Source organism: Hibiscus syriacus, unplaced genomic scaffold (genome assembly GCF_006381635.1).
Source record: "Hibiscus syriacus cultivar Baekdansim isolate YM2019G1 unplaced genomic scaffold, ASM638163v2 tig00111013_pilon, whole genome shotgun sequence".
In the NCBI taxonomy this organism is placed as follows: domain Eukaryota; kingdom Viridiplantae; phylum Streptophyta; class Magnoliopsida; order Malvales; family Malvaceae; genus Hibiscus; species Hibiscus syriacus.
In genome coordinates this window covers 839,896-855,020 of record NW_024062953.1, presented here as the reverse complement: position 1 = coordinate 855,020, position 15,125 = coordinate 839,896, and the positions used below count along the sequence as shown (strand labels likewise).

The 15,125-nt window shown below is 35.0% G+C and overlaps 2 protein-coding genes across 3 annotated transcripts; one reads left to right on the top strand and one right to left on the bottom strand.

Moving 5' to 3' along the window:
• Window positions 1–6,236: 6,236 nt before the first annotated feature.
• LOC120149890 (RING-H2 finger protein ATL52-like) lies at window positions 6,237–7,080 on the top strand. The gene has a single exon (XM_039162592.1). It carries the CDS (start codon window positions 6,282–6,284, stop codon window positions 6,795–6,797), a length of 516 nt encoding a protein of 171 aa, XP_039018523.1. The 5' UTR covers window positions 6,237–6,281; the 3' UTR covers window positions 6,798–7,080.
• A 3,602-nt stretch (window positions 7,081–10,682) lies between these two features.
• Window positions 10,683–13,559, bottom strand: LOC120149935 (vacuolar protein sorting-associated protein 2 homolog 1-like). Of its 2 annotated transcripts, XM_039162646.1 has the most exons (6): window positions 13,514–13,559; window positions 12,339–12,469; window positions 11,623–11,727; window positions 11,098–11,358; window positions 10,825–10,990; window positions 10,683–10,788 (listed from the first exon to the last, which is right to left on the bottom strand). In XM_039162646.1, exons 1-5 carry the CDS (start codon window positions 13,548–13,550, stop codon window positions 10,850–10,852), a joined length of 675 nt encoding a protein of 224 aa, XP_039018577.1. In that variant the 5' UTR covers window positions 13,551–13,559; the 3' UTR covers window positions 10,683–10,788; window positions 10,825–10,849. The 2 variants fall into 2 exon arrangements, with proteins under 2 accessions (XP_039018577.1, XP_039018576.1); XM_039162645.1 differs by having other exon boundaries at window positions 10,683–10,990.
• Between the last annotated feature and the right edge of the window lie 1,566 nt (window positions 13,560–15,125).

Sequence of the window (15,125 nt, the reverse complement as noted above, 5' to 3'; positions counted from 1 at the left end):
AGTTTGAGTCATACTTCATAGAAAAAGAGAGATAAATTTTTATATACTTTGTGATTTTGATGTCATATCATAATATCATATTATCGGGTAAGAAAGGGATATAATATATGTAAGTTAAATTGTTAGAATCATTATGAGATGTTATTTTTCTTGTCATCTAATTTATTTAATCTCTGAAAATGATTAAGTAAATTTGTCTATCTTATCTATTGATTATTTATTAAATCAGTGAACGAGGAAAATATAAATTTTGAATCAAAATTTACATAATAGATAGTGGAATTAAATGTTAATATCATAATTTTTTATCTACTTTATGATAGTTTTGATATAATTATTAATATTTAATTTTTTAATTTAAATCAAATATTACATAATTAATGGGCCTTGACTTCATGCAATCGAGAAACCTAAACATAACCCAAAAAGAAAGCCCACTTAGCATTAAAAAACCCTAGTCACGAATCACTATATTTTGCTACATCTTAAGCAGTTTTCGACTCCCATTTCTAGGGTTCGCAAGCATTAGTCTCCTTCAGATCTCAGTTTCTCTCCACTTCCACCTAAACCCTTGAAGAAGAGGATATGCTCAAAAAGAAGGTATTGATTTCAATGAAATTTTTTCTCCTGTGGTTCGACTAACAACAGTTCGAGTAGTCTTGGCAATGTGTGCTACATTGAATTTACATTTAGAGCAGCTAGATGTTAAAACAGCTTTTCTTCATGGAAATCTTGAAGAAGAGATTTACATGCTTCAGCCTGAAGGTTTTGAAGAAGAAGAAAAGAAGAACTTGGTTTGCAGGTTGAACAAATCTCTGTACGGTCTAAAGCAGGCGCCGAGGTGTTGGTATAAGAGATTTGATTCCTTCATTATGTGCCTTGGATACAACAGACTTAATGCAGACCCTTGTGCTTATTTCAAGAGGTTTGGTGATAACGATTTTGTTATATTGATGTTGTATGTGGATGACATGTTGGTTGCAGGACCCAACAAAGATCATATTGAAGAATTGAAGGCACAACAGGCTAGGGAATTTGAAATGAAGGACTTGGGATCAACAAACAAGATTCTAGGGATGCAAATTCACCGAGACAGAAGTAATAGGAAGATCTGGCTTTCACAAAAAAATTACTTGAAGAAGATCTTGTCACGATTCAGCATGCAAGATTGTAAGCCAATTTCTACCCTCTTCCTATTAACTTCAAATTATCCTCCAGTATGAGTCATAGCAGTGAAGAAGAGAGGATGGAGATGTCTCGAGTATCGTATGCATCAGCAGTGGGAAGTTTAATGTTCGCTATGATATGCACAAGACCAGACATTGCACAAGCAGTGGGAGTGGTTAGTCGGTACATGGCGAATCCAGGCAAAGAGCATTGAAATATTGTAAAGAGGATCCTAAGATACATCAAAGGGACCTCAAATGTTGCATTATGTTACGGAGGATCAAACTTACTTATAAATGGGTATGTCGATTCTGACTATGCAGGGGATTTGGATAAAAGCAAATCTACTACAGGATATGTGTTCAAAGTTACTGGTGGAGATGTAAGCTGAGTTTCAAAATTACAGTCAGTTGTGGCTACATCCACAACAGAAACAGAATATGTAGCAGCTACACAAGCCAGTAAAGAAGCAATTTGGTTGAAGATGCTATTGGAGGAGCTTGGGCACAATCAAGAGTATGTCTCTCTATTTTGTGACAGTCAAAGCGCCTTGCATCTAGCAAGGAATCCAACATTTCATTCAAGGACAAAGCACATACGAGTTCAGTACCATTTCATTCGTGAAAAGGTAGAAGAAGGGGCAGTAGATATGCAGAAGATCCATACTAAAGACAACATAGCAGATTTCATGATAAAGGCGATCAATGCTGATAAATTTTCTTGGTGTCGATCCTCTTGTGGCCTGTCAGAAACGTAAGCAACATGAAGGTACAAGGTAGAAAGAATTGTGTGAAGATATGATTGTTCTAATCAAATCTTCAAGTGGGAGATTGCAGAAAATTCAATGCACCGAAAGGTGCAAGTTGAAATTTGAAAGAAAAAAAATAAACAAATGCACCGAATGATGCATAGTCAAAAAGGTGCAACAATTTGTTGAAAAAATGAAAGGGGAAATTACAAACTTTAGTCACTAAACTTTAGGGTATTTACAAATTAGTCCTTATGATTCAACTATAAATACCCTAGCTCATTTAGCTTCAAAATCATCCCAAAGCATTCTAGCTTTCTTCCAATACTAGAGAGAATTTAGAGAGTTTCTTGAGAGTTGTTTTCTCCTTTTTATCAAGAGAGAATTATCATTGTTTTCTCCTTGGTAGATCGGGAGAAGTTGTAATTCATGTTTTCTCATAGTGAAATTCTTCTACTGTTACCCGTGGTTTTTACCCTATATTATTCAGGGGTTTTCCATGTAAATTTTGTGTCTCTTTTATCTTCATTTTTATTTTCTCAAATTATCAGTTGCGATTTTGCTCTATCCGATAGCCGTCTTCCGCAACACCATACACACTGAGATCATAATCAGAGAGCCACCCGTACCCAAAATGTTCTCGGTATTTTTCATATATTTTTTGTATTTTTTATTAGTATTCTATTTTCGTTCTCTAAAATTTTATAATTTCCTAGTCCTTTAAAACTTTAAAATTTCCCCTAATATCATATTCTACGATCGTCCCAAACCATCTCACTAGCCAAGTGCACCGCATCCAAAATTTGCATTCCCTAATGATCCCACAACCCTAAACATGGCTCCACCACTTACTACTTGGAACTTCCGAGTATTAGGGGACACAAGTTACGTAAATAAAAGACAATGTGTAGCAGGATAAGTCTAAAGCGAACATCACACACCAAAACAAATTATTAATGCGACATACCGATACACATAACTAATTAAATTGTTTTTATTAAAGAAATATAATAACCTATCTACAATTAATCCTTTAGTAAAATTTAATTATAATTATAATAAAAATATAATCAAATTACAATTTTTATTAAAAACAATGATTAATTTAAGAATTTTTATTTATTTATAATTAAAATTGTTAACTTATATAATTTTAGGGTTCATCGCAAATTAACCCAACAACAATCAACACTCGATCGCCAACGACCAACGTTTATCACCGAAAAACCGTTTTCCTCTGTACAAGTTGAAATTTGCAATTCTGAATTGGGATTTTGGCGTGTGTGAGTGAGCTAAATTCAATTAAGGAGTGATCTATACATTTGCATATAGGAAGTGACTTGAAATCTAACCAAGACCAGAGATAATAAAGGTAAAATATAGATCTTTATTCCGAATGAATTTCTAAAAGGAAAACATAATCTAGAGGAAGAAGAAGAACTGAACTAGATCTACTCAAACAACTGAAGGGAACCATGTCTGTAGCAGTGATTGTCGAAGAAAACGATTTTTCGACCATAAACGATAATCGTCGGCAGTCTATTGTTGATGGTTGTAATTAGGCTAATCTACGATAAATCTAAAATTATATAAGTTTTCAGTTTTAATTTTAAATAAATAAATTATGTTTTAATAAAAATCATAATATAATTATGTTTTTATTAAAATTAAAATTTAATAAAGGATTAATCGGGAATAAATCATTATACTTTTTAATATTTTCTAATAAAGATAATTTAATTAATGGTGTGTATCGGTGTGTTGCATTAATATTGTATTTCGATGTGCGACGTATATTCTATAATTTTCTATGTATAGCATGTGGTATTAACTAATAGGGGCGAGAGGTATAGTGTAAACATTCATTTGTTTTTAATGATTCGTAAAGTTTGTTAGGTAATAGAATTTTGCTTTATTTGGGTGATAAAAGCATAAATTTATCTAAAAATCATCTAAATATAGATTATTTATCACATTATTATAAATAATATATTACTATATTTTTATCTGTTAATTTAGACAGATATATATCAAGTCCATTATTATTTTCGTAATCGTAATACAACGACTACAACTTTTGCAGGCGGTTATCCAACTCAATAGTGGATTTTGTAGTTAATTTATTATTTTATTTAAAATCCTAGTTTCAATTAAATAATTAAAACCCTATTCCCACTATTACTCTTAACTATATATACACAAAATACTACATCTTTCGTTGTTATTCTATTTTCAATCAATGGCTTCTCATGACTTTAACAAGGATGTTGTCTTCGAAATCTTCTCCAGAGCCGAATAGAAGACGATGAGGAAGTGTCGGGTTTTATCAAAGGAAGTCAAGGATCTCACCTATGAATCGAGTTTCATGCGGTCACATTCACAAAGGACGAGAACAATGGTGGCATATTTAATTCAAGGTTCAAGAAGAGTAAAACATTTTGATTCGCTCTTCTTGTCGATAGATAATCTGGATATCATTCGAAAATTAACTCCGAATATCCTTTATTTTCTATCTAAAAGAGAACCCGTCAATATTCTAGCCACCGTCTACGAAGGTTTGGTTTTCTGTGGCACAACACAATTTGGACGTGACCAATTTTATATATGCAAACCTAGCACACAACAGTCGGAAATCATCCCGGTTCCGAACCGTAGATATTTTACGACAAAGATGGGCATGTTGGTGCTTGGATCGAACCCTTTACGGTTTAAAATAGTTCGACTCTCCGACAGCGGGCATGACGATTTAGAGCCTACACCGAGATATTTTATGTCCGATGGATATTACAGACGATACCATTGCGAGATATTTGATTCAAAGAGTTGGGAAAGGAAGCAGTTGGATGATTTGATGTTATCTTACTACGAGCTTTTCAACAATAAGCCGGCCGTTTCCGCATGCGGCAGTCTTTATTGGCTTACGTACCATGCTGAACTACAAAATAACAACGTATTATCTTTCGACGTAGATAGAGAGAGTTGGGCGATGACTTCATTGCCCAACTCTCTTTGTCGAAACAACTGGCATTCGATCGACCTCGTGACATCCGAAGGAAGCCTCGGGTTGATATGCATCAGTAAAGACCTTAACTCGGTGGATGTATGGGTTTTAAGAGGTTGTTTTCGGCAAATTTGGATGAAAAAACATACGGTGAACCTGGAAAGCTTGAATGAAGGAACTACACATGCTCGAGTGGATTCATTCTACAATGCCGATACTTTATTCATCACCGGATTGTGGACTGCAATTTTCTACAATTTCAAGACTGGTGAATCCAAAAGCATTGATCTTCCACTCAATTACAATGACCTGAGTCGGTATATTTTGTTCAGTCAGATTCCGAGTTTATCCAGTTGAAACCTTGAAGGAGAAAGCTTCCATCGATCAAATTTTCAAATTATTGTTTTTATTTTTACTTTTTTATTGAGTATTGAAATTATGCACTTATTAATCAAACTTTCTATTTCTTAACCAAAAATTCGAGTCTTGTGTGAATGAGTTGTTAGAATTTTGTGATTTGAGTTTTGTATTTTTTTTATTAATCTAAGATAAATAAAGGTAATCTATGTGGGACATTGTTGCACATACTGAATCTGTATAAGATCATACTTTTACTAACAAACGTTGATTAGGAGTATAAAACCTAATTCCAGTGGATTTATCAAATTTCTTTTTATAATCAAATAGTTATTCTTACAAATATATACTAGGGGTTAAGTTGAGAATAAGTTGGTTGAGCCACGCATAATTACGTATCTTTTGTATTCTTTTTACTTTCAACATTAATAAAAAAAAATCTTTTTTTTTTTGCTGTGATTTTTTCCTGTCAAAATTTTTTTCATGTAAAATCTTAATTCCAGTATTTTATTTGCTGGATTGTTTTCATTTAGGGTGTTTTTGTATTTTTGTCTTGGGCGTTCGATATTTTTATTTCTCTTTATCTAGGACCTTGTTATCCACTGTTCAGTGGTATTATAATATTAATAAAATTAATGCTGTGTAAAAAAAATCAAAACTTTTATTAAGGAGTTAAATGAATTTATAAATATTTGGAGTTAGTGTAATTTTGTTATTAATTTATAATTACGTAAATTCTTAAGGAAAGGAAGGGAGTCAGAGAAGGGGGAATTCCCAATCATTTTCACAGTCTAATGATTGTACGTTTGCCTTGTCTTTATTCTTTTTGGCCAAAGATTTTATGCGTCATTTTTCTTCACCACATCTTTTAGATTGACAATCAATTATTATTAATACCCAATTGCCTAATCACTCATCTTCATTAGCATTAGATACCTCTACATATAGTCTTCACTGCCTTTGTAAAACCCTTGGTCATATCGAAAAAAAAAAACTCTTCTTTTGAATATGGGAGACTCGGACACTCCAGGCCCTTCTTCTTCTGTTTCTTCCAAGTCAAATTTACCTATGCTTTACTACGGCCTCGTAGTTGTCGGAACGGCCACTATCGTGCTGGCTATATACAACCTTATCATCATCCGGTGGTGCACGCGGCGCCATGATGACTCTAACCGGAGAGCCCGACTTGCGCAAATGGCTGCTGGAAGGAGTTCTGAAAACCAGAGCAGGATCCTGCTGTCAAGCTTCAAGTACAAGAAAGGAAGCGGCAACATGGGGTCGGAAGACACGGGTGGAGAATACGAATGCCCGGTTTGTTTATCAAATTTTGAAGATGGAGACGAAGTGAGGCAGCTACCTAGGTGCAAGCATTCTTTCCATGCCCTTTGCATAGATATGTGGCTGTATTCTCACTCTGATTGCCCTTTATGTCGTGCCTCCGTGGATCCCGATCCGTCTCCGATGTGCCAACGACAAACGGTGAATTCGAGGGAAAATTCTTCTGGCATCCCAGTCCTAGTTTGAGTTTGCCAATTTTGTTTTGAGTTCTTTTGGCTCTGTTTGTTGATTGATTATAGGTGGGCCTAAGATGAGATGCGTGTCCATGTTAACAAAGACTAGGTTTAGAAAGCCAGCTAGCTGCCCATGTGGATACAGTGCAACTCATTTTAGAGCTCTAACTGGGGCCATGAAATATAGCTGGCTAGCCATGTCCCTTCCCATTTTGTACATATCCTCATAATCTGCTAATCATCGAGTCGGACATGTGAAAAGATATTTTTCCGATGAAGGCGGTAAGTATTTTTATTCAAGGAAAAAATTCTACTTTTTTTTACAAGAGGATACATCGGATATTTATATACAAGAATTAGAGATATAGATAAAATAGGAGTCATCTACAAAATAGGAGATAATTTTATAGCTAAGTTAATACACAGAGTTTGATTCAAACACTACTCACACTCCCCCTCAAGTTGGCGAGTAAATATTGTAAAGACCCAGTTTGGATGTAATTTCGTCAAAGATTATCCTTGGAATAGTCTTGGTCAATACATCAGCTAGCTGGTTTTGTGAAGAGACGTAGTTTAGTTTCATAGTTCTGCCATTTACTTTTTCTACAATGAAGTGTCTGTCGATCTCCACATGTTTAGTTCTGTCGTGGTGCATCGAATTCTTTGCAATGCTTATCGCAAATTTGCTATTACTCTGAAGTTCAAAATAGTTATTGTCGCACATCTCTAGTTCAATTAAGAGTCTTTGTAGCCAAATTCCTTCACACATCCCGAGTGCTATCTCCTTATATTCTGTTTCTGCACTGCTACTGGAGACTACTGATTGTTTCTTGCTTCTCCATGTCATTAGGTTTCCCCACACAAATGAGCAATATCCTCTGCAACCCATCTTGAATCTGAGAAGATTTTAACTGTTTTGTCTTCATTTTTTCTGAAAACCAACCCATGTCCTGATGTCATATTTAGATATCTTAAGATTCGATTGACTGCCTTCAGATGTTCTTCTCTTGGATCATTCATTTATTGACTAACAATGCTAACATGAAAAGCAATGTCAGGTCTAGTTAGAGATAAATAAATGAGTTTACCAACTAGCCTTTGATAAATTCCTTATTTATTGGATTTTCATCTTTACTCAATTTCAAGTTAACTTCTATAGGAGTTTCCGAGGTCTTACAATTCATCATTCCAGTTTCAGAAAGTAAGTCTAGAATATACTTTCTTTGATTTATGATAATTCCTTCTCGTGATCTCGCTACCTCCATGCCTAGAAAATATCTCAGAGTTCCCAAATCTTTGGTTTCAAACTCCTTTGCTAGTAATGTCTTCAACTTTTCGATTTCTACTAAGTCATCACTCGTGATGATGATATCATCAACATAGACAATCAAGATTGACTTCTTCTTATTAGGAGCAGTTTTTACAAACAGTGTGATCGGATTGACACTGTTTGTAGTTGTCTTGTAACATTTTGTGAATCTATCAAACCAAGCTCAAGGTGATTGTTTTAGACCATATAAGGATTTCAACAATTTACATACCTGGTTATTTCCAGAATGGATTTCTGGTGGAACTTGCATATAAACCTCTTATTTAATATTACCATTGAGGAATGCATTTTTCACGTCTAGTTGGTGAAGTATCCAATCCTTGTTTACCACCAAGGATAATAGAACTCAAACATTGTTGAGTTTTGCAACTGGAGCAAAGGTCTCTTGATAGTCAACTCCATAAGTCTGAGTGAACCCTTCTGCCACAAGTCTAGCCTTATATCTCTCAGTTTTCCATCTGCCTTGAATTTCATAGTAAAAACCCATTTGTAGCCTATTGGTTTCTTGTCTTTAGGTAGATCAATGATGACCCAGGTTTTGTTGTTTTCTAGAGCTAAAATTTCTTCTTCAACTACCTTCTTCCACTCAGGACTTTTTAATGCATCCTCTATGGTCTCTGGAATGTGAATATGGTCAACTTGAGTTGTGAAAGTCTTAAAACCAAGCATTAGTTTCCGATAAGCAACAAATTTACTAATAAAATGAATTGTACATTGTCTAACTCCCTTTCTTTGAGCAATTGGTAACTCACTAGTATCAATTACCACATCCAACTTACTTTGGTCACCATTTCCTCTGTCTGTCGATGGATTTAAACCCGATTCTGGCTCTTGACAATGTATTGGTTGCAGTGTGGAAGGTAGAGCTTGTTTGGGGCGTCTTTTATAGGTGAGAATGTCGATAGATGGCCTGAGTGTTTCATGAGAGTCGGTAGGATTAATGGATTGGTTTTCATTATTAGATGTGGTGGTGTTAAGAGGTTGTGGAGTGGTAGCTTTTTCAGTAGAAGATGGACTGATGAGTAATTCAGTAATAATTGGTAAAAATTAAAATTTAGACTCACTCTCCTCCTGGATTTCGGTTTTTGAGAAGAATGGTGTATGCTCTTGAAAAGTGACATCCATAGAAGTGAAGAACCATTTTGTAGAAGGAGAGTAACAACGATAACATTTTTGAATGGATGAATAACCAACAAAGACACACTGAATTGCTCGAGGGTCAAGTTTAGATTTATGAGGATTATGGTAATGGACAAAGGCAGTACAACCAAAGACACTAAGAGGAATAGAAGCAGTAAAAGGTTTGAAATGAGGAAACTTGGTGGAAAGAATATCCCAGGGACATTTAAAGGCAAGTATCTTACTAGGCAGACGATTGATTAGAAAAGTAGATGTTAAGAGAGCCTCATCCCAAAGTTATTTCGGAACAGAAGCACGGGGTGATGGGATTTTTATAGGCGAGGGAGTGGCAGTGCAAAGAAAGCACACTGCCAGTCGGATTTCTGTCAAATGGCAACAGGAGCAAAGATGGGATCGACGCCAACGACTGGTACTATGTAAAATGATATTTTTCTGATGAAGGCAGTAAGTATTTTATCCAAGTAAAAAATTCCACGTTTTTTACAAGAGGATACATAGGATGTTTATATACAAGAATCAGAGATCTAGATAAAATAGGAGTCATCTACAAATTAGGAGATAGTTTTAGAGTTAAGTTAGGACACAGAGTTTGATTCAAACAGTACTCACAGGTAGAGATGCACATAGTCGGATTTAAATCCGATCCGGATCGGATAAAAACATATCCGATTTTTTTACCAAGTCAAAAAACCGGTTTATAAAAAAATCGGTTCGGATCATAACCGGTTTGGAGAGCCGAATGATGTAACCGGTGTAACCGGTCTCGGTTTGAAAAAAACCGATTTTTAATCCGGTAAAAAATCCGGTCATATAATTTTTTGAACCTCAGACCGGATTTTTTCCGGATAAAAAATTCGGTTGTCCAATTTTTTCCCAAACCGGTTATACTATCCGGTTTTAAAATATCCGATCCGGTTTTAAAAAAACCGGTTTTTCCCAAATCCGGTTTCGAATATTTTTTGCGTAAAATCGGATATTCGGATTTTTTGTGCACCTCTACTCACAGGACAAGAGTGCCAGATATTTCAAGAAAAATGAAGAGTCCGACCGACAATGACACGAGATAAAAATCCCACCGGAAAAACGAAGATATTGCAGCCACCTATCTAAGTTTTTGTGCCTGCCATGGTGGGTGCAACAATGTGCTGCAATGATCGATAGTGAGGTTATGTCGAAACCTGAACAGAAATGAGCTTAATACAAAATATGCAGGGTCAATAATACCAGAAAAGTGACCGGCACGTGAGAATACTAGTGCAATCTCCTCCTGCGAAACAGGCTCCACACTTACTATCAATGATCATTTAACTTCAAAACAAGAAGAAAGCATTATATCTAGCAATCTCAGATTTCAACAAAGATGAGGCAATGACACATGCGTCCAAATAGAATGAATTAATCATATAACCTATTTACTGCTAAAGCATGTAGAAATTTACAAAACGTAATTTATTATAGTTTCCGTGTATTTCCAAATCCCGACTCGATAAACTCCGGCATGGGTTTCCCAAATGTTACAATCCATATGTATTTTCGCCTTCCACTGTGGCGGAAATTGTTTATATATTATACAAAAGAGTAATAAGGCAAACTTACTACATCCTTCTCAAATTATCTAGCCTTGCCTGTAAGTCGCTATCTATCCCACCGTCATCATTCCCAGTTGCTTCTGCCTGTGCAGCAACTTTTCCCTTTGAAGCTGGTGCCGCAACAGCAGATGATGGTGCATTGACGAGCTGTGAATCGGATCATGATAAGCAGAGTTAGTACATCGTAATAAAATATTTATGGTGAGAAAGGAAAACTATTAAAGCTATGTGCAAGAAATGGTGAAAAATATTACCTCTTGATTGATATCAATTCCAATCTCATCAAGAACTTGGTTGACAAGTTCTTCTGTTTCTTCTTCTTCCTCATCCCCTTCCAAAGCATCGTCAATTGCATCACCCATTACCTCACTAATCATCTCCATCTTCTCATTTTGCATCTCAAATTCTTGCATAATTTTCTGCAAAGACGGCAAGTTCATTTGTCTGTTCATCTGGCCCATTGCCTTTGTCACACCTTTCATTGCTTCTCCCATTGCTTGTGTCGATTTCAGTGTCTGGAAGTTGTATAGAAAAGTAGTCAAGCTTTAAACTTCACAAATACAATAACAATTTTATCCTCTGCCATAGACAACCCATCAGAAAAAGTTTTTCTCCTCGTCTTATTTGGAGACAGCTTAAAGTTAAGTTTATTCAACATTCTCAGATGAGAATTGAGCTATGAGAAGTGAACATAACTTTCAAAGTACACGCTGATGGTGAAAATCTGCGCACTTCAATTCATTGACACAAAGATAAAATGTATAGACAAAAGAACATACTTGAATTCGAAGAGAGACGCCTTGGAGCTGTGATTTAAGCTTATAGAACTTTTCAATCTGATGTCGTGTTCGGATAAGGTCTTTCGCCATTACCTTTACAGCTCCCTGAAATAATTTTCCATCAAGAAAAGCATTTTGAGGATATAGATTAGGTAGGCATGAAAGCTGATTCATGTTGAACAACAAACAAGTAGATCATGTATAACAACTTAAAAAATAGTAATTTCCCCAATAAGGCATGGAAAATACAATGTTGAAGCACAATGCGAAACTATATGACTGTATCACTCGATTAATATCAACATCATAGATGTGTACATAATCAAGCACCAAACTTATAAAAAAATGCATACTCTAACACATATACTATATGCATTTTGTTTAAATACCGGAAAGAAAAACAAAGATTGTCAACTTTTTCATAGAAATGGTAAGATGTCTGTGAAAATTGTTGTCAAATAAATCAAACTAATCCTTCAAAACACCATGAGCACTTAAAAAAGAGTCATCAAGCACTAGTCAAGTCAGATTTACATATTAAATCATCAATAAAGCAACCTCATGTATACTAAACTCATGATTGCCTTAAAAGAAATTTGTCGAGCAGATAAGCACCTGATCCAATAAATACTACTTGAAGGCAGAATATAATAACATGTAGAAGAAAACTCGGCAAAATATAAAAAGAACAGTATTGATGTAGAAAAATAATTCACCATCTGCCCTTGCTTTGCAGTTTTCTTTATCTCTGCAATCAATTTCTTCTCTTGGGTCTGTAGACCTTGCCTCTCCCTCTCTATCTCTCGGATAGATTTGTCCAACATCCTCTTATTTTCCCGCAAAAGCTCTGAAACCAAAAACCATAAATACTTTCAGATATTACTCAACGTCTCAATATGAAATCGACTACGCACACAATCTAAATTCACAGCCTAAATGCCTCTAAGGCACAGAAACTACAGAAAACATCAAGGTCATTTAACTGACACCATACAATGCATGATGTACCTATTCTTTTAGCTTGCATCTTTTAAGAAAACGACACGGAATTTACACATTACCATTAAATAATTTGCAAAACCCCCTTGAAATTTGAAACAAATAATAAAAAAAAACAACCATGCAAACCATTGATCTTATTATCTAAAACTAAAGCAATAACAAATAGCACAAAACATTTTGCATTTAATACCATAATTCACAATCTTTTCTAAATGAACATAGTATTAGCATTACATATCGAAATCGTGAAATATAATACAAACAATTAGTCAATCTCCACAAATAATCAGCAGGATACAATCAACTCCTAGTGCAATCACGTATATTATCCAATTACTAGAACCCTTGTCCGGAATTTTATTACAAAATCCAAACAAACTTTTCGACATTAATAAAAAATTGAAACAAATATGAACAAACAATAATTTAATCATTCAATATTTTTTAATAAGCCATAAAATGCAACACCTACCTATTATTTCAGTTAACAAATTCCGAGAAAATACATGGAATTTACACATTACCATTCAATAATTTGAAAAGAAAAATACCCATTGAAATTTGACACAAATAAGAACATACAACCCTGCAAATGATCGATCTTATTATACAAAACAAAAACCAAATAAACAACTAGCGCATATACTTCAAAAATTAACACAATTTTAGCATACCATTCGAAATTCTGAACTAGAACAAATGAAAGTCGATTTCTACAACAAAACTGCTATTTGAATCACGCATATTATCCAATTACTAAAACCCTTTTCTAGGATCACTTTGCAGAACTAAAACCATAACGATCTAATCGAGAATCGAAGACCCTTTTCACCATTAATGAAAGCTTTAATGATTAAGTAAAAAAAGAAGAAGAAGCAAAAACAGATACCTGCGGGAGTTTTTCTCTTGCCAAAGAGGAAACTCATGTTTGATCGATATTACAAAGACAAAACTGCCTGAAAATGAATGGGTGGATGCTTCAAAGGATCCGATCTGATGGAAAAAAAAAGCGGGATTTTATGGTTGGATTTTGGGAAGGAGATTGCTTCTTCAAGGTGGTTTTATCGCTGGGCATCGAAGCGAATACCGACTTTTATTTATTTATTGGTCTTTTACGCGGTATCGTTATAGTGGGTAAGGAATGGGAATTTGGAACAATGAATGATAAAATATCCTTTTCGGTCCTCTTAATTTGGAAATTGGACAAATTGGTTCCTATAAAAAAAATGAGGAACAATGTAGTTCTGTTTATTTTGAAAGATTAATCCATCTGTCACTTTGATCTTTTTTGTTTCCTGCACAAGGTATATAGGTAATGACGGATCCACGCTTAATTCAGGGTGGATAAATACCGAAATTACATCAGAATAAATTTTGTTGCCGCCCGATCTTGCAGAAGACGAGTATGTTTATGCCAATGCTAAACAATACCATGGGATCCCGAGAAGGAGGCAGCATCGTGCAAAGCTTGAGATGCAAAACAAACTTGTCAAAACTTGAAAGGTATGAGATCAAATAATAAGCTTTATAAATAAAGAGGAGCTTTTTGTGAGAATTTCTAATTTTTTTCGTGTAAAACTTACAAATGTGTCAAAATATTTGTAAAGAGAACTTGGACAAAAACTACAAACTGTTAAATCATAATATTTGTAAGGAACATTTTTAGGTTACCTATGCAAAAAATTGAAGTTCTAATATTATCAGTGAATGATTTGTATCTTTATTTGGTGGTAATTATGAATTAAAAAAGTTGAATTACATTCAATATTATCTCTTTTGGATATTATTAGTAGTAAATTCGATGATTTGCTATGATGCGAATATAATGCAGACATACCTTCATGAACCTCGCCACCTTCATGCTCTCAATAGGGTTAGGGGATAGTGTGGACGTTTTCTTAGCAAAAAGCTTCAACAGCCTGAGCCAACCTCCCAAAACTCTCATTGCAACTTAGGTATCAACCGCTGATCGGAAGACTAGAAGTGTATCGGAACTCGAGGGTTGTCGCTACCACACGGTGGAACGGTTCAAGCAAAAGCTCCTCCGACATTTCGAGTAACTCCAACAACGGTGGCGATTTCCAGCAGCCAAAACAGGTATCTTTGTTCACCTCCTCTCGTGTGAATAATACGTGTAATGGATCGAAAAACCGCACTTTTGTTTTCCCGTGAGAACAACGAAGACGACTTTCGAGAAGTCGACAACTCATCCTTGGCTTTTTTATCTGTGATCATTTTCTTTTTCTTTTGAGAAAATAACCCTAGTGACTAAAAATACCTTATAATATACGATTTTAACCAATTTTTTTTGGATTTGTCAAAATGACCAACTAAATCGTAATGCGATCGATAATTCGCAACACGATCTCCAGTATCGCAAATCAGTTTCCAGATTCGCAACGCGATTTTGACTATCGCAAACCAGTTTCCAGATTCGCAACACGATTTTGACTATCGCAATGCGATTTACATAGCGTCATTCTTATCGCAACGCGTATTTT

What these genes read in the sequence shown, in the direction of transcription:
- LOC120149890 (XM_039162592.1), top strand. Translation starts at nt 6,282, where the DNA reads ATGGGAGACTCGGACACTCCAGGCCCTTCTTCTTCTGTTTCTTCCAAG.
- LOC120149935 (XM_039162645.1), bottom strand. Translation starts at nt 13,550, where the DNA reads ATGAGTTTCCTCTTTGGCAAGAGAAAAACTCCCGCAG. An exon ending in CAAGAGAAAAACTCCCGCAG is followed by an intron (nt 12,470 to 13,513) that starts GTATCTGTTTTT and finishes TTTTGGTTTCAG; the next exon opens with AGCTTTTGCGGGAAAATAAG. An exon ending in CTGCAAAGCAAGGGCAGATG is followed by an intron (nt 11,728 to 12,338) that starts GTGAATTATTTT and finishes AAATTATTTCAG; the next exon opens with GGAGCTGTAAAGGTAATGGC.